General features: G+C 41.6%; 1 protein-coding gene across 4 annotated transcripts in view; it reads right to left on the bottom strand.

The window, feature by feature from the left end:
• FGFR3 (fibroblast growth factor receptor 3) overlaps positions 1-23,558 on the bottom strand; it is a 101,679-nt gene that overhangs the window by 32,825 nt on the left and 45,296 nt on the right. For all 4 annotated transcript variants that reach the window (XM_066573021.1, XM_066573022.1, XM_066573023.1 and 1 more), the window contains exons 5-7: positions 12,312-12,481; positions 2,239-2,362; positions 1,436-1,626 (exon numbers count right to left, since the gene is read on the bottom strand). In XM_066573021.1, coding sequence (XP_066429118.1) covers positions 1,436-1,626; positions 2,239-2,362; positions 12,312-12,481 — 485 coding nt within the window. The remainder of the gene's footprint in view (positions 1-1,435; positions 1,627-2,238; positions 2,363-12,311; positions 12,482-23,558) is intronic.

Raw genomic sequence — 23,558 nt, 5'->3', positions numbered from 1 at the left:
TAAGAGCATGAAAAACTTTATTCAAATCCACTCTATTTTAGCCCACTGTTGGATTGTATAACTCCTGCATATGTTGTACCTTGTACAGATATGAAGCCAGATGCCTAAATTAATACAGTTTAACATTCTACTACTACAAATATGAATATAGCATAAAAAAAATACGAAAAAGGAAGAAAATATGGGTCTAGAATTCACAAAGAAAAAAAATCTCCTGAAAAATGGAGGATAAAACTACTTCTATTTAGACAAGTAATGAGAAACTTTTAACAGGAGAATAAGGCAAAAAGCTATTATATCAGAGTAAGTCAAGTTACTGCACAGAATTTAAATACTGTCACGGCTGAGTGAGATGAGAGAGCTACATTTATCCTCCTACCCCGACTAAAAGGACAGTCAATGACTCAGTTATTGTGTTTTGGAAAGAAATAGCTAATCTTGAATGATTTTTTTTTTTTAAGTTAGTTACTTCAATCTGGCAGATACTTCTTAAAGAGGTCTTAATCGCCATAAGTAGACCTACAATGACTCTTGGCTGAACCTGGCACAGTAGACTAAAGGAGTTTAAATAAAACTAGCAAATGCCATGTAGCCTTCATGGAAGTACACATTTTACGACTCAAGTAGGCCAGTTGTAGATCATAAAAAAGATAAAGAATGGTATGATGAGGAGCTTACTCAATAGTGATTTAGCCCCGTAGTGTACCTCCACTCTAAAATAGCATAATCCCAAGGCTAGAACTACTGGTTCTAGATACGTTGTTGCCCCATTTATCCAGAGAACAGGGACCTCGATCTCCTGCAGAGGCAGCCGATTGCTATTCCAATCAGGTGGGGAGTGATTGAAAAGATGGTCATGTATATTCATAGCTTTCCATATGGTCTATGGGACTTCAGAAACTCCTGAGCCTATGGATATGCCATAAGTGGTCAACTGAGGTAAAAGTCATGTGGGGAAACATTAGAAATTAAACTCCAATCTGTTTTATGTGTCCAAATGCAGAGATATGGATATTGTAAGAGCCTTCATAGGTATCAATTGATAGTACACCTTCTGGGAAAAAAAATTGGCATCTCATGGCTTTGGATAGCTCTAAAAGAAACCAGCCCCTAGGAAAGGACGTTTCCATTAAAGCATTTTACAGAAGATCTAATGTACTGGACTATAGAACTGTGACCATCAATTTCCACTCAGAAGTAACAGCCACAGGGCTACAAGATAAGTCTTCCATTGAGGTCCTTCCCCAAGGTGAATCCTTCCAGCTTTCACAAGACAATGAATGGTCAGTAGGGGGTCTACGTAATATGCCGAACCTTGATTCAAAGGAGTTGGGGGGCATGGGACATTTAATCATGGGTCCCTGAATAGCACCTAGGATGGCTGAAAACAAAACATATAAAAACATAGAAAAAATGATTGTGCTCCAAACTTTACCTTTAGAACTGAAACATAAGGATCTCCATCCAGTCCATATTTACTTCCATTAATTTCCACATGCTTTAGCCATTGTATGTGAGGCTGAGCATCGCTGTAAACCTTGCAATGAAATTCCACATCACTTCCAACTATAACTGTTTTATTGGCAGGTAACCCTGCCTGGAGTATGGGTCGGTGAGAAGATCGCTCTAAAAAAATGACCATTAAAATGATCAGTGTATAGAACACCAACACTACAACAAAATACACAGTTCTCCCAGTTTTTTCTTAAAAAATAAGAAAGAAAACAAAACACCACAAACAAGATTTGTAAGGTAGTTTGGCCAATGCTTTTGGCAGGTCTTTTTACCTTTCATTGGACCTACATGAAAGCCTCTCGTCAATGTTGTTATACATGAGTTGGAGACCTCCAAAAGCCCGTTCTTCAGAGGAGACATTGTGGCTTGTGAAAGTCATGTACAAATATTTCTGAAGAACCTGTGTGCCGGTCCAAGTAAGCTGCCAACAACTTAGCTATGCCCTGCTAGCCTGCTACTGCTATTGGATATGTATTATATATTTGCCAAAAACACAATTTCCTTCTCTAACTTTTGCAGAAAGTACATAAACAACACAACAAACAAACTAGGTATTGTATGGTCCGTACATGTATACAGAAGTTCTTTAAGAGCCGCCACACACAAAGACTTCTTAGTAAGACTCATACATATGTAAGAGGAATTGAAGGAATAAAATTTTATTAAGAAAAATGGTCAAACCTTGAGGGCAGTTTGGAGGAACTCTTGAGTCTCTACACTTACCTAGAACATCCAATTGATAGGTCTGTCGAATGGTTCCATACTTATTCTCCACCACACAAGTATAGTTGCCTTTATCGGATGGGACCACACTCTCCATGACCAGGCTCCACTGTAGGTGACGAAGCTTTAGAGAAATAAGAAAAGAAGGTCACCAAAGCAGCAGCAAAACTATGGAAGCCTAGGTCAACGGATGACGTTGTGATGATCAATGTTTTTGCATGCTCATATTTTAGTCAGGATTGGATGACCACTATTGCACATTTTGGGCCAGTTTCACTTATCCAGGTGATTTAGGTTAGGTCTACATGAAGACCAGTGGTAGACGTGACACTTTTTGCTGGTTGTTGGTTGTCCAGGCTAGATTGTTGTGTACCTAATTAAGGTGGATCTTACCAATTCAATCTGTCTCAACAGCCATAGACGGTATATTGTTGGCAGAACCCACCAAAACTGGTTGGATCTTAGAAAAAAAATTTAAAAAATCTCTCAATCCAGGAGCAACATCTTGCATATGTCTAGGTGTGAGGGAGATAATATTTTTAGTCTTTTTGACTACCTCTAGACTACAAGGGCTGGGTCAGCATCAAAAATGGTTTTGCTTTTACGCTTTGCTCTGGCTTGTAACTCTACAAAAAAAAAAAAAAATTGAATGCAGAGATATCTCCAAGCCCTCACTAACCAGCGCAGACATCACAAAACTTTAGATTTTTTCTATGAGTCAGTGTATAGCTGAAATTCTCCAGAGTTTATTTTTTCACCACCGCTCGTCTCTCCATGGAGACAGTTTTCGGCACGCTCTGGATCCATGGCTGAGCAAAGGCTACACAGAGGAGTCTGGGAAAAGATAATCCACCACTATTTCAGGGTCATTTAGGGTACGTAGACTTATCATAATAGGGATTCCAGGGAGGATTTAAATTATAAAGCTCTCTGTGAAACCTCTGATATAAAGTCATATGAAATTCTTGTATGGGGTGATCACATACTCAAGAAAGAGGGGGGTGAAAGGGATCATTAACTTTGGCTAGAGTTTCTTTTTATATATGGAAATGCAAAAGTTGAATTGCAATTTTAACTTTATAATTCATTTATATTTATTGTGTCATTCTTTTCTGATGAAAATGAGTAGAGATGAGTGATCTAAACTTGTAGAACCCAAATTTGCATCAAACTTTGCTAAAAATTTGGTCCAGCAATGCTGGGATTCTATGTTCAAGTTGGACCAAGGACGACATCTGCATGTTAGTTAGTTATCACGCTTGGACGACGAGGGTCCGTAGCGCCGATCTAGAATGACCACGACCAAGAGCATTGTTCCATTCGGTGTTGATGTCAGAGGAGATACCGTTGCCTATCAGTTGCACCCACAAGTGCTGCGGACGACCAGGGGGCCTCTGCCATCCGGCAGGGGGTCGTCTCTCGATTTTCCTAGCAATTTCTGCGGTTAGAGCACCGTGAGCCGGAACAGCTTCTGACAAGCGTGCAACATGACCAAAAAGTGCGAGTCGTCTCCTTGCTATTGTTTGAGAAAACGGTTTGAGAAATTGAATTGAGACAACTCCATGCAGACATGGTCTTTGATCAGATTTGAACTTGGGACCCAATTACTGCATAGCAACAGTGCTAACTACTGAGCCACCATGCATGCTCCTTCTCTGGAGAAGAGGAAAAGGCAAAAAAACCCACAAAGAAAACATACAAACTCCATGCAGATGATGTTCTTTGTCAGATTTAAACTTAGAACCTCCACACTGCAAGGCATCAGTGCTAGCCACTTAGTCACCATGAAGACGGTAGTTCTATTTGTTCTTACAGCAATGGGAACCATTGACTTAGGGAATAATATGATATATGTGCAACTTCATAATCCCATATTTAGTGGAGGTACAGAGTACAAATTGGGGCACATGTAATGGAGGGCATCACGTTGGGTACTGGGTTTTGTCTATTAAAACCCTTTACACAGGGCCCTTTCAATGTATAAAGGAAAAACCTCTGTATATTTGACATCAGAATATAGGAATAGTATTTATAGGAAGATGTCCATTGGAGTGTGTTATACACATAATAGACAACTGCACAAACTAGTCAAGAACATTTAGCCTTTTAACAAGTTCTGCTTGATGGAGACAACGTGTTTATGTGTGAAAAGACCAGGCTCCAGTGCTCAGATTTCACACTATTCCCCCAAAATACAGATTGTATCAGGCAGGGGGCTTGTGTCTGGAGCCTGTCACCACTCGGATAGTCAAGCAGTTTGACTGGCGTCCCAAACATTAAAACTGGGCAGGTGGGGGAATAAAAGGCTGAAAGGGCTGAGTTCTCTCCTACATATTTGTCTTTTAGAGGAAAACCTCTGTACTTCTATGTTGCAGGATAAATACCTGCACTTTCCATGCTTTTAAAAGGGATAGTTCAGCCACACTGTGATGAACACCAACAACAATCCCCAAGATATACAGTAAAGTCGTGAAGAGTTGGTTAAATGTACATTGTTAAATATATGCTTTTACTTTTTTTTTTTTCTTCTAATGTTCATTATCTGGAAGGAAAAAAGATTTCATACCAAGTCCACAATGGGAGAAGCTTTTTCTTATGCTCACTGTCACCCTCTGCTAGGTAGTATACTTTAAGTGTCCAATCCAGTGATTTCATTAGGTAGCTAGCCCCCCAGTACATATAAGTTGGCTAATGTTACTTTGCTTATTCTTTTTATCTGAAACTCCTGGCCTCCTTCTCCCTAGGCGGTCATGTGATCTCAATTCTGAGCAGCCCAGATTTACTTGGGTTTACATTGTCTCAAACTAGTCAGTTTTGCTGTGAGAATAAGTCCTGTGATGGACCCTACCAGGTATGCTCTTCAGAGGAGGACACAGACAGTCCTATCAGTTACTGATAATCACAAAGCTCTTCTCACACCGTTATAATGAAGATAACAGTTCAGCCTTCTGACTGTATACTTATGGTCTTTAGCTAATTTAGAAGAATATACAAAGGTAATGATAATTATCTGATAAACTGTCCTTGCTGCAAGGCAGAGATGGTACAACCTCTAGCGGATTGTGTAATGCTGCACTGATGCATCATGGGATTGATAGCACAGAACAGTGCAAGTGAAAGCAGTATCAAGATGGTGCCTGATGAGCATCAGACAGGATGAAGTGTTACAGGCAATCAGGTAAAGAGTGCAGGGATGAAAACTTGTTTTTGCCAGAGTGGTCCTTTAAATGAGCTGCTAGCATGAGTGGACGAAAGAAAGTAACCAGCACTCTTGCAGTACACAGACAGCCCACTGTATTACCACATAATGCTTTATCACTCCAATGGTGGCGCTGTAGCGAAATGTAACTATTTTTGCCAGATTAGAGCAGATTGCCGGAGGTTACAGTAACAGGACACCCTGTGATCTGCCTTTTTTTTTTGAGACACATACACAGCTTATCTGACAACCTCAATGCAATAACACTGCCTGCATTAAATCAATCAACAGCGCTGCAGCCCACTTCGGTCCCGATGATTGTTGTGACCTATGTCATCACAGGAAATCATGTGAACGCTGCACCCAATGAGAAGCTGCAGTCACATTCTTGAACTCCTGGCATCATGGTGCTCAGGATGTGAGCGCCAATGCTGCAGCCTCTCATCAGTCATATGATTTCCTGTGACATCATATATCACAACAATCATGGGGACTGCAGCGCTGGATCGGCAGCCGTGGGTCAAGTATAATTCAGCTTATTGCTTTAAGTTGGTAGTGCTATTGAACCGGCGACGTGCGGTAATTTATTGGTCCCGGTTTCTGCAACGCCAGACTGGGGAGAGTTTGACTATAGTGTCTTACAGGAAGTCCCATAAAAATCCCCAGCCCCACGAACGCTACTTTATCCCCCATATCCCAAATACGGAGATCCTCCAGATCCTGTTACATACATATATGTGAGTGATATAGTTGAACATTTACTTTTATAAGCTGCCAACTTCAGCGTTAACGCTCCTCTGAATAACGGATATTTGAGAATTCAGAAAATTCTACCCATTTTAGAAAGATCCAATTAGTCAGGTTCAATACTTGGTCTGATGATTAGTGACTAGGACCAGCAGATAAGACGCAGACAAGCCTAAACTGCTTATCCTTTCACTCTTTGTCACAGGGGGTTTTGTTTCGACATTCTTTTGGTTTTCAAGACGCAAACAGAAAACATTTCTACAACCACTGTCACTTATTCCCCCCAATCGGGGTCACAGGTCACATGCCTGAGGTCAAACCCTCTGTGGCCATGATGGCTGCCAAGCATATGTCTGACAAAGCAACAGTGTCTGTGCATAGCAAGTAAGATTAACAATTTAGAGGGTGTCTATGGATAACCGACCAACTCTAAAGTAGCTGGATTACATGAGAGACACAAGGTATCAAAATTTTGCATGCGCAAAAATATATTAAAAATTGACCACAATTTAAAAAAAAAAAGTGACATGACTAAAACTTCATGCATAATATTTTATTCAGTTTTTTTATATTCGTGGATAGACAGACATGAAGTTTTGAAAGCTGCTCGTAGACCACCAAATGAACTTTGAAGTAGGTATCAAAATTTTGTACATACCAAAATATTGCAAAAAATGTCCAAAAAAAAAAACAAAGACTTTCAACATGAAAAAGAACTGTATGGTTAGTGGACAGAGTTTTTTTTTAACCAGGTAAATACCACTGCACCCACCAAAGAATGTTCATAACCGTAGGACACAGGCTTTGGTTATCTGTGTGTTGAAGCAAAATGCCGGCATTATTAAGTCTAGCATATAAACAAATAACATAAAAGAGACAGATCAATTTAAAAATCACAGAAGGCGACCATATTTAGTGATATCCAAGGGCAGGTATAGACATCACATCTATCAGCATGTAGATGGGAAAGTTGCTATATGGAGGAGCATTACACGGGCGTCAAAACACTAAATGGACAATCGGTATTTTGTAACTGTGTAATGCTCCTCCATATAACAAATGGCTGTCTGCCTGCCGAGGGATGTGATGTCTATTCCTGCCCTTGTAGCTTGTATCAGTAAGTATGGCCACTTTCTCTAAGGCCGGTTGCACACAACCGGGTTTGAATTGCGGAATCCGCGATAGTCTCCCACGCAGCATTCCGGACCAATTCAAACCCATGGAGCATCCGTATGTGCGACCGTGATTTTCCGCTTGCGGAAAAAAAAAATATCGCAGCATGCTACATTTTCGAGTGCGCGCACGGAAGTAATCTGACCCGTGGCGCTTCCGCAATTGACAATGCAGAAAGGTCGTGGGACACGAGTCATCGCCTAGTGATGGCGTGGGAAAATTTGTATTGCGCATGTCCAATGGCTCGCCGGCTGAACCATGCACAGTACAGAAGGCCACCTGCACATAAGAAATGCCACGGCTGGGCACAGGATCCGGAAAAAAAAAAAAAAGCTCTATTTTTCTGCATATTTGAGCACTAAAAGGTCCCATAGAAGTCAATGGGGTGGGGGTGGGGGGGCAAAAATGCACATGCAATAGAGTAATTAGCCATTTCAAACCGAAGCGTCTTTGTTTGCTGTGTGCAAATGAACATACCTTGTGGGCGTAAACGGTACAGTAAAATACGCCGAGGTGCGTGCAAAAAAGTAGAGTTCGTTCGCAAAAACGCAGTGCTCAGGCGCAGACAGACTCAGGTCTTGCATACACGCTAAAATTTTCCTTATAGGAGAAAAGATTCCAGCAGACTTGTCAGTATTGCCTCCAATGATTTTACCGCGAATTGCAGTTGAAAAAATGCCTCTATGGAGCCGTTGACCAATAAAAAGGTCACCATTTCAAATGAAAATCTGTTGTAAATTATATCCTATATAGTAGTCATTTTAAACATAATCGCGTTCACAGGAGGAAGGATTATAACTAGCATTTCTGATCAAATAAGATTTTTGTTAGGCCGGCTACCGGTGTCTGCCGCCCTCTTGCTGTTCCGGGCAGACATTTGCATCGCTCTGCTCCTCCTGTATGAATGGGCTCGTAGCTGGGTATTTTTCATCAGCACTGCAGGAGTTAATCCTCCCCAGTGCTCTCAGCGATGCTACAGGGTAATAAGCTATTTTTCTTCTATTTAGCTGAGCTGGGGATCCTCCTCCTTGCCTGAGTATTGGTGCAAGTTTGTCTCAGTCACCCAGCAAAGGTCTCCAGCTTCTGACTCCTGTGTCTGCCTTGATCCTTGGACTGCACCTGGATTATGTCTTTACTCTGCCTGCCTAGTCACTGGACCAAACCTTTGGTTGCCGTTCAGACTGTTTCGCAGTGCATTGCACCGATGCCTCTGACTCCCACGGGTCAACTGCCAACAACACCGGGACAATTCCAGGAGGTAGCGGTCTGCCTGGTTTCCTGCAGTGAAGGCCAGATCCCTGTACAGGGGTTAAAGGGTGAATTCCAGAGAACTGCCAGGTTAACGCCCTTAGGTCTAGAACAAAGCCAAACCAGTTAGTTGGCACAGTGGGTCCACACTCACTGTCCCTAACAATTTTATTCAGTTGGCTCTACATGAGCATGACAACTATTTTCCAGAGGTTTCCAGAGAAATAACAACATTTGTCAGTTCCTGCAATGTGTGTTACACCCCCCACAGGGCGAGAATCTAGTCAAGAGTAAAGAGAATAATGAAATTTATGCTACATTCTCATGCATGAAGGGAGAGAAATATGAAAGCATTCTTTAGTAAAAGGACTTTTGCCCAAAAAGTTTTTCTAAGTTTTCGATCAATGTTTATATTAAAAGGGGTTGTCCAGCATAAGAAACACATGGCTTGCAGAAATAGTGCCGCAATTGTCCACTGGTGAGGTCTGGTATTGCAGCTAAGCTTTACTGAAGTTAGGCTGAACTGCAATACCACAAACAACCTGTTGACAGGTGTGGTGCTGTTTTGCTCTTCTGTTCCTGTACAGAAATTACTCTGTAAATACTCAGGGTGTGAAGAAAGTGCTTGCATCCGGCACACGTTTATTTGCATGGCCAATTTTAATGTTCTAGTTTTATTTTTTATTCAATCCTGCGGCTTTTGTTGTAAAGTATTTCTTAGCTCCACTTAATGTGTACACAAGGGATTACGGAGAGTCTACTGGCATAAGATACAATGTAGCTACTTTCATTATCACGTGTGTCATGTGGCCAGACTTTGACCTGAACATTCCAGGTTAGTAAGTTTTCCCATCTACAGTCACCTAACGAGGGAGCATGTGAATGGATTTTTGGCACGGTGCAAAAATATAGCAGTTTAGTAATCTGGATAAAATGTACACTTAGTGTGAAGACAATATGCTGTAAAAGGAAGATTACATAAGCATCGGAGTTAATATATGCAGCATAATATTATATATTCCCAGACACCACAATGACTCGTATCTAGAGTAGAGATATACGGTCCATTAGAGTTCCTGAGTGACACCACTACTAGCAATACCGGATTTACATATCTGGTGCCAAAAGACACAAAGTGATTGGTGTAGGTGAGGTCATATTGATTATAGGGTCCAATGTCCCATCTTATGCTTTACCACTTCATCTTACAGGACATACATGTATCTCCCCCAGGTGTGGAGGTGGTATAAAGCGGTAACAGCTACCAGGATTGGTAATAGATTTCTCTCAATACAAGGCGGTTTGCCAGCAGTCCGACAGCTGACATCCACCTGCAACAGCTGCAATCGGCACTCACACCGATCACTCCTGTTAACCCCCTTAAATGTTGCTGGCAATTCCGACAGTGGCATTTAAATGCCCCGATCTGATTTCGGGAGTCCCTAATGGCCTTCTTGCAATAAGATCGCAAGGTACCATTCGGTTGTTACGGCAGCCCATGGCCTTCTCAAGGCCCCCAGGGCTGCCACGTATTTCTGCTTGTAGCTTGCCAGTAGAAATAATGTATACTGCAGTACTGAAAGTGTTGCAGTTTTAGTATAAGCGATCAAACAATTGCAAGTTCAAGTTGATTAGTCAAGGGACGAAAAAAAAAAAGTTAAAAATAAATGGAAAAAAAGTTTTTATTATTGTAAAAAATAAAAAAAAGATACTAAAAGTAAAATAAAAAAAAACTAACAAATATTAAAAACAAAAAACTATTACATATTGCCACATCCTTAAAGGGCTGATCTACAAAAAAAAGAGAAATTTCTGGCCAACATTGCCAGAAAGAAAAAATACATAAGTGCTGAGGAATAAGTTGGCGCTATACAACTAAAGATTATTATCACTACTATATAGAACAGCAGAATTTAGCTTTTTGGTCAACTCCTCTCCAAAAAAAAAAAAAAAAAAGCAAAAATTAAAAAAAAAAGTGATCAAAAAGTTGTATGTACTCCAAAATACGAATACAAATAGAAACCAAAATGGTCCCATAAAAAACGGGCCCTCGCACAAATCCATCAACGGGAAGATAAAATTATAGCGGTCAGAAGATGGCAGCAAAGAATACTTCTTTTTTAAAGATCGTACTTATTTGAAAGTACTGACGCCCCTCCCACCCCCCAAAAAAAGACTAAATCAATTTGGTATTGTTGCAATCATACTGACCCATGGAATAAAAGGTATTGCTTCATTTTTGCAGCAGTGTGTACGCCATAAAATACAAATCTGCCCAAATATAGTCATACAAGGTAGGGTCAAATATGGTCATTCATTACCCACAATCAGGGGCGTAACTATAGAGGGTGCAGGGGATGTGGTTGCACCTGGGCCCAGGAGCCTTAGGGGACCCATAAGGCCTCTTCTCCATATAGGGAGCCCAGTACTATGAGTAAAGCATTATAGTTGGGGGCCCTGTTACAAGTTTTGCATTGGGCCCAGAAGCTTCAAGTCACGCCTCTGTGCAGCATGGTTTAGGTATGGGTACAGGTACAGATAAAGGGGGGGCCCCAGCTCACGTTTTGCATCAGGGCCCCTGAGCCTTTAGTTACGCCCCTGCCCACAATGCTGCCACACTGTGCCAAAAAGTGTTCTAGAACTGATTGGTTCATCAACAAGCAACTCAGGGCAGAGTAACCTTCTCATACAATGGGACTCCAGTGTCTACGGGAAGATCTAGCTCTTTCTAGTAAAGGTTTATTAATGGCATGAATAAAATGTTACCTAATAGTTTACAAGTCCTAGTGGTGGGAGTGTGAAAATGTTCTTGTAAAAACTAATAAAATGGAACAGAAGAAACCAGTGACCAAACTACCAGCTAGAACATCGCCTCAATATCAAATATAGGTGGAGCATTTAACAAATAGCAAAATGAAGTAAAAGTGGTGGTCATAGATTGGCAGATGGCCCACTTGCCAACACTTTAACCCAGAGGCGTAACTTGAAGCTCCCGGGCCCCGATGTAAAACTTGTAACAGGGCCCCCAACTATAATGCTTTACTCATAGTACTGAGTTCCCTATATGGAGAAGAGAGGCCTTATGGGCCCCCTAAGGCTCCTGGGCCCAGGTGCAACCACATCCCCTGCATCCTCTATAGTTACGCCCCTGCTTTGACCCTGTATTGTTCGATGGCTTCTAAATGGAAATGAAAGCATCGGGTTGAGAATAATAATTGATCATTGGCCCAGTTCAAAAACTGGCACTAGGTATAACTAGCTAAGCTTCTGACCTTCAAGGTATGTGATGGAAATTCCCCTACTTGACCCTCTATATATTTTTGAATGACGTTTCTAACAAAAGACTACTACTAAAGTCATAAAACTGAACAGACATCAAGCCTTCTGTTGCTTTGGTATGAGTAGATGAAGTTGGGGAGATTCCAGAGGTTAGAAGATTTAATTGTGGTATCTTTGGGAACAATCCAAAAATGGAGCATGTACAGCACTTTATTATAGCCATTCTACTACACGAGTTAATCATAAGCCGTTACAAGGTCCGTTAACTTCTAAGAAAACCACCTGGAAGCAGGCACCACTCTGCTATAAAAGCAAAAACATAGCATTTGCATATTGCAAATGATGACATCATTCTATATGCAAATTACAAAAATGAGAAAATTACTGTGGTTAACAGCAATGAAGCAATCTGTACAGATGAAATTACCTTGATTCCTCCGATGCGATGTTCCCCTCTGAATTCCTTGCCATTTTTCAGCCAGTAGATCGTAGGATGGGGTTTGCCAGCAGCGGCACACCGGAATCGGACAGTGCTAGCAGCTGGTACAGCAAGAAGCTTCTTTTCCATTTTATCTGGTTGGGTCCAGTAGGGAGGTTCTAGATTACAAAAATAAATAGATTAATTTTTATTTATTTAACAAAGGTTTAAACAGTTTGTTTGGCGGTTTCTAATTAAGTAACAAGGCAGTTAGTCCGCCTCTTGGATTCTAGATATCTTGACCATAGCTGCAGAAGTGAAGTGGAAAGGCCTACTGAGATATTCTTGTACTCAAATGGGTTGCCAAGAATTAGAACATGGTTGACCATGTTGTATGTGGTATTTCAGCTCATTCTCATTGATTTCAGTGGAGCCCCACACAACCTGTAGACAGATGTGGCACGGTTTCTAGAAGAGGGTAGCCATGTTTTTCCGAACCTTGTACAACCACTTTAAAAAAAGAGCTTTTCCATTTGCCTAAAAGCCATATACACACTCTATAACCTATGTAATAATCTCCACCCGGATGCATTGGACAGTGGTTGCCTTACCTGGTGGGGCAAGGGTCATGGGGTACTAGGATATACTAAAACGAACTAAAGGTAGCTTTACACAGGAGAACCATCATCCGAATATTTGCTCGTAAGCGCGAATGTAAAAGACAGTCTTGTATAAATGTGGCTACAACCCAGGTGATGAGAAAGAATGTGTTCACTGGTCGCTAGAAACTTTTGTTTCAGTTCAGCTAAAAATAGTTGTTGCTTGATTACTTATCATCTGGTGTTAACAAGTAATTGGTGTATTTCAATGATTAGCCAACAAGTTTGCAGAGAGATGTACACTTGTTTTTGGCCTCCCACCGAATACGGATTGGCTCCCACCTTTTTAAAAATGTTGCCCTCCCACATAGTATTATTGGTTCCCAAAAGCAGCTAATCATGTGCTCACGAGTGTGTTCACAACGAAGACCGTTCAATTGTATTTATGTGGTTTCTGTGAACTAAGCCAGGGGTCCCCAACTCCAGTCCTCAAGGACCACCAACAGGTCATGTTTTCAGGATATCCTATGGTAAGAACACCCGTGGCAATGTCTGAGGACTGACAATAATTATATCACCTGTGCAACACTGAGGAAATCCTGAAAACATGACCTGTTGGCGGTCCCTGAGGACTGGAGTTGGGGAACCCTGAACGACGCAACCAAGAGTGCGATGGGGGAAGAGTTAAAATGTCAAATACACGCCCAAAGAAACTCACGCCCCCAACTAGTCAAACCCGATTTTAGCCCATGTATATGCTTCCAACAATTTGTTCAGCGTTTGTGAAATTTAACTAGTGAACAACAATTTCTATGTAAAAGCCCACGATTCATACGCTTTATTTCAAGTGACCATTCAGACCCTTCATCCATAGGATATATCCTATAGATGACCCGATCATGCTGAGCAACCCTCAGAATCAAGGAATGCCAAGTGTCTCGTCTTGTAGCCTTAAATCATTATTAGAAAAAGGAACAGTTATGTTTGTATGCAGCCGAGATGAGGTGGATTACTTAAAGTGCCATTTAAAGGTTGCCATTGTTGTCACTTAGTTGAGTTCCAAGATGACATCTTAAAAAGAGGCCCTTGTCTAAATGTTGATACAATAAAATCCAAAGCTCCGTTCTTCCCCAAGCAAAAAAAACAAAACAAAAAAGGAACATAAGTGAATGATAAAAAAATAAAATAAAAGACAAAGCATTCATGGAGTAATGCCAAGTGCTTGCAAATGGTACAAATATTAACCTTACAGCGTAATCTCACCTACTTTATGTAAACACTTGGACTACAGCACAGAAGTGACACAACCCCATTCAGTTTATCATTCATTTGTATTTACAGTGCAGCACTGACAAAGTCAACGCCTAAGGACAATATTGGCACAAGGTAGTTCAATTTTTAGATCGATAGCACACAAGATGATAAATATTGGAGTTTCGCAACAAGAGTGAGTAATATTGACTTAAAACTTAAGGCACCGTCATCCATGTACATCCAAGCATGGAGCCAAGAGGGGGCAAAATTACTGCAAGCCAGTGTTCATAGGTCACATATGGCAATAGAGTGAGGTCCATTGGGCCCACTCTCCATCTATACAGAACAGTTGTGACTAGAACCAATACAGATAGCGCCAAGCATGGAGTGAAGGGCTCAAAATAGGGTTATCCTCTGCTGGACCTTTACAGATCATTAAGGTCAGATTTTGGACCCACCAGAGTATCTTCTGGTACTCTGATGGGCCAGTTCAACCCAGGGTGTTGGCTGAAGGCTAGACAAAAAAAGAAGGCAAAATCGATATAGAGTTGGGAATGTAAGTTTGCCGATCTACCACCACTGGGTTTTATGAACATTGGGCAACAACCTCGGTTTTCAATGTAATGGTGACAATAATGGTCAGCATCCAATATCTTTGCGTGAGCTGATTAGTTCAGTCTGTTTCAAGTACACTTTCTCCTTCAGTCTATACCATTTATTGATGTGGATTTGACAAGGTCATGTCTGTCAGAGACTGCTGACCAAACTAGGGAGAGCAGGATACCGCAGCAGTCTGAACAGTCTGCATACAGGAGAATAATGGTAGCTAGACACAGGACAGGACAGGACACAAGGATACAGAACTGAATGGAACACTCTGAACCTCTCTGACCTGCCTTGAAGCAAAGCACCCATCCCGAAAAGGACAACCCCACTGCTTGTACAAGACACGGTCCAAAGACAGAAAGGAACCAGGTAACTAGACCAGGGACTGCAGAAGGACTAGATGTGGAAGACTGTCAACCTCACAGACAGATAAGTTGAGAGAGTACAAAACTGACAAGAGACAGGTATGTCAAGAGTTCTGACAGGGTCAGGACACCAGAGGTATAACGAGCGTCCTCAGCAAGGAGGAGCAGGGTTATATATCATATGAAAGTAGCAGACTGGATGACTGGGCTGTCAATCAACTTAGCCAGCCTATCAGCTAAACTCTAATAAGGCCAAATGCACACAGGTGGATTTGAATTGCGGAATACGGAGCAGGCGACCGCCTCCGGATTCCACAGGAAATACGGCCCATAGCAAACAATGCTTCATGCACACGAGCTGAAACCCATTGTGTTTTCCGCCCGCAGATGAAAATCGCAGCATGCTCCATTGTCCTATGTTTCCCGCACAGACTGCTTCCATTAAAGTCAATGGAAGCCGTCTGACCCGTGGCCCAACTGTAATTAACATTCTGGACGGCCCATGAATTCTGCAGGAAAAGCAGTAGTTTAAAAAAAAAATCCGTACTGCGCATGTCCGACGGTGAGCCGTGAGGACTATCGCAGTACAGATAAAGAGACCGCATGTCCGGTACGCGCGGACACCACTTGCCAACAGGCCGTATTCTGCATTCAGAATCCGGCTCTGCCATGTGCATGCGGTCTACCAAGGACGTAACTATAGAGGATGCAGGGGATGCAGTTGCACCCGGGCCCAGGAGCCTTAGGGGGCCCATAAGGCCTCTCTTCTTCATATAGGGAGCCCAGTACTATGAGTAAAGCATTGTAGTTGGGGGCCTTGTTACAGGGTTTGCATTGGGGCCCGGGAGCTTCACGTTACGCCTCTGTGGCCTACGGTTAATAATTAAATGGCTGGACTGTCAATCTCCAGCCAAACCATCAGCTGAACAGCAGCAAAGAGACCCTTAACCTTAATGACCTGGAGTGAAGACAACGCTATACTTAAAAAGTTGTATAAGGTCAGCAAAAAGATTAAAAAGTTTTTTTTCCCCCCTCCAGCAGCTAAATAAAAGATTTGCATGCAGGAGAGGAACGGTTTCCACGAGCCGTGATTGTAATAACATAATACCAGCTCTAATACTATGCATGGTTCACGTACCGGTAACAATACACCTGACTATGGCTTAAAGAGGGCGTCGTTTAGTTGATAGCAACAGTATCAATTAATATGTACCAGGGAAATTTAGTCCAAATCCAGTGCATATGCAGCCTGGGCAAACTGCCATGTTCCCTATTGCTTCACAAACCAGGTAGCAGATTAAGATCTCTACGGCAAAATTGAAAAAAAGGGAACTCGAAATTAAATATCTGAAAGCATTTTACCACCTTGATATCCAACCCAAGTTCAAGGGGCCACAAATACTTCTAACAATTCTTCTGGACAATGTGGTCCTGCCATTCCCTTGGAAAGGACAAAAATGACCCTTTGGCCATCATTCATTAGTCCATAGCAGCATATTTTCAATGTCATTAATGCAACAGCGCCCCTTGTGGTGAGGTAATTGGAAACAGATTTTCAACGAAAGTCAATATCCTTAGAAAAAAGTATGAAAACTGCTTATTCTACAGAAACACAGAATGAAAATTCTTGCACAGTAACTACCAGCTTACATTGGTTTAATATTTGGCTGCTATCTAAACTGTAAAAGGGTGAAATTACATTTGTGTGTCTAAACCCATGTACAAGAGAGCACACATAGTTCATACAGCTCTATGTTATGGCACTATAGGCACACCATATGCTGCCTTATCATCGAGGGATTCCTACTTGAAACTCCATTAAATGGCATCCGATTGACCATAGCATGTATGAATCCAGCCAGTCAGAAACGCTATCTTTTCTCCTTAGGGAGAGCACCTAGGTGGTGAGTGAGTGAGGAGACTTATAAGGCCATCCATGATCCTCTGGGTAATATGTAAATAAGGGAGATGGAACAATACCTTTGCAGCGCCACCTATTGGAAGACAACATTCCTGCAAGTCAATGTTAGACTCTTTATACAAGCCTTGTAACAATGACACACACACACACACACACACACACACACACACACACACACACAAATAAGGCATCAGATAAAATGACAGCTCACTGTAGTAGCTAAAAAGATGGGCATTTTTTGGGCCACCTTAAAGATTACATCTATCTGCAAATAAACCCTAATAATGCCAATGGCAATAAGCAGATGCTCTGGCAGAGCAGCTCGTTTTTTTTCCCCCAGCGATCCAGACAAGCAGCGACAGGCCAAACGTGGGTCCCCGCTGAACCATTGCTAACTTTTTACAATTTGACTGCTACATTTAGAAAGTAATTGTCTGTCAATGCCAAGGAACACTGCCAACTCTGTCCACGTGAGACAAACACGGCTCCGCAGAATGACAGTAATGGTTTTCTTTGTACTTGAATCACACAGACTTGAGTTCCTTAACTTCATCTGTGGAAAACTGAAAATCACAGAGGACGGCGCTGAAAGCAAGTCTGGGATTAGCCTATGGCCCCAGGACACAGCTACATTATCTATGGATTTGGCGGGTGAAGAAATGGATTTTAGGTCTCGAAAACCTGGCTGTACTTTTTTTTTTTCTTTGCGTATAAGAAAAGAAGTAGAATATAATTGGTAGACCCTTCTAACTTACTTAGATATATGCAGAAACATTGTCACACATCTACTGCTGCAGAGTTAGGTGGAATTATCATCAAGGAGTACGGGAAAGCTGGGGGACACCTTAGAGGAAGTTGTAATTGGGGCTACAACTTACTAGTTTGAAGTGCGTATAGACAAAAAAGTCTGAGGAAATGTGGACTGGATGTTGTTAAAGGCTATCCTCACACCAAAAAAAGCCTAATAAATAAAATGCCCACATAGTACACAGATAAACCTTCGTTGTTATAGAGGTATTAGAAGCGGTTTGCCAAGGACTTTGGGAGGTACAATGTAATTGCATGTTAAGCCCATCACAATTTGGCAGATGCTATAGGAATCCATTACAGTTTTAATGCTTTGGTTGACTCGTATCCCTTAATTAGTGCAGTCACCGGCGAACAGGTGGCTTTCATTGGTTCTAAAAAAAAAAACGTAGGGTGCAAGATCTGCTGAGGTTGATGCTAATTAAAATCAAACACCAGAGAAACGCAGAACCACAACACATATTAACAGACTTTATGGAACGTTTTACTTTGATATGTGATGGATTTGTACAATATGGAAGTCCTCGATACATTGAGGTGGTCATTGTCCTTGATTTGTAAAGGTAGACAATGAACCTGTTGGAATATACAACATAATCCTATAATGGTAGAGTTGGAAGGGACCTCCAGGGTCATCGGGTCCAACCCCCTGCTCAGTGCAGGATCACTAAATCATCTCAGACAGATGTCTGTCCAGCCTCTGTTCGAAGACGTCCAATGAAGGAGAACTCACCACTTACCGTGGCAACCTGTTCCACTCATTGATCACCCTACTGCCAAAAAGTTTTAAACTCTTCCCATGACAAACACCCCACAGATATCAGACAAAAAAAAAAATGACCACTATGTTGCATTTTAACTCAACTCAGTCCTTCGGCAACTATAAACTGTTTTTTGAAGAAGGAAGATTGAGGGAAGAAATTTTTGTATCAACTTTTTTATGTAGGTTAACAAAGGCTGACTTCAATAGACAATACAATCCAATATGTTATAAAAGTGTCAGTAGAGCGACCAGTCTTCTAGAAACCATAAGATTTTCTTGTAAGGTCCATCAAAAAAAAAAAAAAAGATTCATAGACCTTGGAAAAAAATAGGCTTTAAAGGAGGTGTCCGGTTACCAGACAACTTTGCCCCTATAGCTCTAATTGTGTTAAAATAACAAAAAGAGCAGTACTCAACCCTCCTCTGCCATGAGGATCCAGTACTGTAGTCCTACAGTCCTCCTGGTGTTTGATGTTGAAGATGAGGTCACCAGAAGTCACCTGAAAGCTGCAACCAAATAGCGGCACTGTTCTGAACTCCCGGCGTCATGGCACTGATGCCAGGAGAATGGCTGCAGTGGTCAGGTGACATCACCTTGGACAACAAACACCAAGAGGGCAATGGGGCTACAGTGCTTGATTCCCGTGGAAGAGAAGGGGGAAGTACTGCTCTTTTCTAACTATTATATTAACACAGTTGGCGTTATAGGGGCAATGTTTGTCTGGTAACCGGATAACCCTTTAAGGACAATTTTGTTTGTTCCAACGAACTACTGGAATCAATTTTTGCATAAACAACCTACTTGATAAAGACCCAAGTGTCAAGAAAAACAAGGTTGAACAAGTTGTTCTGGGACAAACAAAAAAAAGGAAGTAAACAAACTACTTCTTGGCAGCATGCACACATGCACTTTTCATTGAGTTTGGAACCAAGCACCTTGGGTTTGATTAGGCTGGGTGGTTGAATGTTCTACCAACATTTTATAGATAAAGTCTTATGTAACGATGGAACTTCACAATCGGACAACCAAGAAAAAGTCAACTTTACTTGAAGATCGGAAGGTACAATATGGCTGGTTACACTCATGTACATGATGTCAATTAAACACTAGTACTTTGGTCATTCCATATCTAAATCCATCTACAAGCAGGAACTTGTCTCATTGACACCCCATGGCACCAAAAAACCATGTAGAGGATCCAACACTGCTATCCAAGGGTGGACACATTACTTTAGACTTTTAGCCAGCTAGATCACTCCAGAAGCCAGTATAACTTTTTTCCATAAACATCAGTGGAAAAACCACCTAGAAAAATTTCTAACATTTTCTACTTTGCTCCTGGGATTTATCCAACCCTGAGGCAATCTTTCTAAGAAACCAATATGTTTTAATAGTTCTAAGAACTTAAGGGAAGAGGAAGACTCAGACATTTATTTTTTCTTAATTTTAGGGGGAAATAATGTTTAATTTAGTCAGCCTAGAAATAATTTAGAGACAAGACATATGTCTCATATAGCGGAGTTACTGCACTTAAAATGACTTATCAGACTCTCCAAATAGCTTTCCAACAAGCAAATCACCACTTAAATCCGTGTCTCCTCACTGGAAACAAAGTTTATAGACTTTTGAAAAAGGGAATAAATTTTAATCTGTAATCTGAAACTTTTGAAAAGTTAAGTCTATATCAAGACAAACTGTATCGGATGAGGATTCTGGGCTCCGGTTCAATGTTAAATAAGCCGTAAATCACTTTGTATGTATTGGAAACCTACGAATGACTTAAGTTTTATTATTTTTTTTTTTTATATAAACAGATAGAATATACCTTTAAGAAACACCACACAATTACGGCAGAAAAACCTATTATTCATACACGGCTGGAAGAGAGGAGATGTTTTTCTGCTGTGACACTAAATACATGTTATCAATCACTCAAACTACTGACCTACAGTCCTCTGTAACGGAAAATTACTTCTGCAATTCAGCTCCGGAATATATTAGAGATTTTTATTAACATTTTTTTTAGGGATTTGGTTAAGCACAACTGCTGCAAAAATTACAGATCTTAGTTCGCACTCAAAAGAGAAATGCTCCACTTGACATTTACTATATGTAATGAAGTACAATTAAAGGGGTTGTCCCGCGGCAGCAAGTGGGGTTATACACTTCTGTATGGCCATATTAATGCACTTTGTAATGTACATCGTGCATTAATTATGAGCCATACAGAAGTTATTCACTTACCTGTTCCGTTGCTAGCGTCCTCGTCTCCATGGTGCTGTCTAATTTTCAGCATCTAATCGCCGGATTAGACGCGCTTGCGTAGTCCGGTCTTCTTTTCTGAATGGGGCCGCTCGTGCCGGAGAGCGGCTCCTCGTAGCTCCGCCCCGTCACGTGCCAATTTCAGCCAATCAGGAGGCTGGAATCGGCAATGGACCGCACAGAAGACCTGCGGTCCACCGAGGGTGAAGATCCCGGTGGCCATCTTCACAAGGTAAGTAAGAAGTCACCAGAGCGCGGGGATTCAGGTAAGCACTATCCGGTTTTCTTTTTTAACCCCTGCATCGGGTTTGTCTCGCGCCGAATGGGGGGGCTATTGAAAAAAAAACAAAACCCGTTTCGGCGCGGGACAACCCCTTTAACCGCTATGAAAAATAGCCCAAAAAGTGTATCCTCACACAAATTAATTTTTTTTTTAACACCGTAACTTGATATTTTTTTAATATGGGTTGGAGCAGAATTCTTTATTTTGGGCTACAACCCAAGATGGCAGATATTACAATGCAGGCGTTTTACATTTTTGCACTCGCCAGTACCAAACGATTCTCCAGTTGGTCAGGCTCTAACATAGTAGCAAGGTGTAAAGGTCCAGTAGAAGGCAAAAGGAATTTAGAGCTAACTTTGACAACCACTAGCCCTTAAAATCTACTTCTTATGGGGTTGTCCGATTTAATTTGAGTAGGGGCCCTATGCACCCAGAAGAGCCAGTGGTATCCCTGTCAGGCCTTCTATTGGCTGCAGTGGTCATGTGGGTAAACAATCCATTTGCTAACTGCCATCTAAATAAATAGAAGAACTGAGTAGCGCTGCAACAGGACAGGTTGGCTGTTTGGGGTTTTTTTTTGTGTCGTTCCACTACCACCAACCTCTTTAAGGCCCTTTCACATGGGTTGACAGATGAGCATGAATGTTTGCATGAATGTTCACTTGCCCGATGATTCTCTATGGGGGATGAACAACTGCATGAATGATTCTTCATTCCACATAGGGTATGAATCAGCCCATGTAAAGGCTGGTTATATGAGCATTGATCTAGTTGATCGACGCTCCACTATCGGAGCAAATCCAAGTAAAAAACACTTACTGATCATATGTCCTGTGCAGAGGCCTAACTTGAATCTCCCGGGCCCCGATGCAAAACCTGTAACAGGGCCCGCAACTATAATGCTTTATTCATAGTACTGGGCTCCCTATATGGAGAAGAGCGGCCTCATGGGCCCCCTAAGGCTCCTGGGCCCGGGTGCAACCGCATCCTCTGCATCCCCTATAGTTACGCCCCTGGTCCTGTGTGTACAACTACTCAAATTTTGATGACATTACATTGATAGGCCCCAGAAACCACAGTGTGATACTGGGAACAATGATGGGCAAGAGACGAAACCCACAGAAATCTTGACAATAGAGGGGAACTAATGTATTGTGGACTCCTGGATTCAAATCAGGACCTCTTGAATAGTACTTCAGTGTCCACATGGATTTCCTCTGGATTTACGAGTAACCCCACTCCCCCTTCCGCTGATAGATTAATTGGCCTCATATTCATATAGAGTAATTGGTCCTAGAACATGTACAAGATACATTATGGAGACTGGCCTGTCAGACTCACTGAGCAAAGCGACGGATTTGAAATAAACAGGATGCAAACATTTTTGACATTTCTTGTTTCCTATTTTTTGGCAATGCTGCATAAGCCTCTCTCTTTCGATGATACAAATAACAGCTGAGGTGAATAAACCAGGTAGGCATACAAGTAAAAAGAAAAGCTTGCGTCATCATCATAGATTGTAAAACAAGAGCATCTTCCAGCACAGACATTAACTGAGCCTTAACAGAATGTTCAGAGTATTTGGCTGTAACCAAACCTGGCAGAAGTTTCGAATTATAAAAGCAGACAGTCCCTTTCCCGTCACTAAGAACAAACCGGCCTTCAAGTACCAAGACATTTTCAAATACACTGGTGTCATTCCAAAACTGACAGCACCTCATTGCAACCTGCATGACCACAAATGCTTACCTATGCCAGATTTTAGACATGGAAGGGTGATCAAAATGTTTTGTACAGATGTAGTCATTTTAAAAAAAATTTCCTTTAAAATTATAAAAGAGGAAAAAAAAATCCATAGCAAAAAACACTTGCCGATGAAACCCCACCCAGCCACAGCAGCCAATGGCCACACAACCTTCACAGTAATGTTGGCAAGATTGTGCGGCCATTGCCAGCCATGGCTGAGCGGGAATTCCACCAGAATCTTTTTTTTTTTTGTGGTGTGGGAACACAATCTTAAAGAGGAAATTTAAGCTTTGAAAACAGTTGATTTCTACCAGAAACAGCGCCATTCTTGGGTCATTGGTTGTTTTTGGAACTGCAGTTCAGACTCATTAAAAGGGGTTGTCCAGGACTTTGGGGATATGTTCTATTGAGGATACATCCTCAGGTTAGGTCTTCAATAGATGATGATCATCAGGTATTTGCCGCTCAGGATTCCAACTGATTCCTGGTACTGCTGTCACTATGGACAGCTCAGGAAGCAAATCACGCTGTCTGTAATGCAGCACTGTAGGCATAGCTCCCAAACGATCATCTGTTAATGACCTATCCTGATGACAGATCATCGATAGAATAGAAAAATCACAAAAGTCCTGGACAACCCATTTAGATTG

The sequence above is a fragment of the Eleutherodactylus coqui genome, chromosome 7 (assembly GCF_035609145.1).
Source record: "Eleutherodactylus coqui strain aEleCoq1 chromosome 7, aEleCoq1.hap1, whole genome shotgun sequence".
Classification (NCBI taxonomy): Eukaryota; Metazoa; Chordata; class Amphibia; order Anura; family Eleutherodactylidae; genus Eleutherodactylus; species Eleutherodactylus coqui.
Note: the sequence above shows the minus strand (reverse complement) of the source record. Positions and strands in the feature narration are given on the sequence as shown.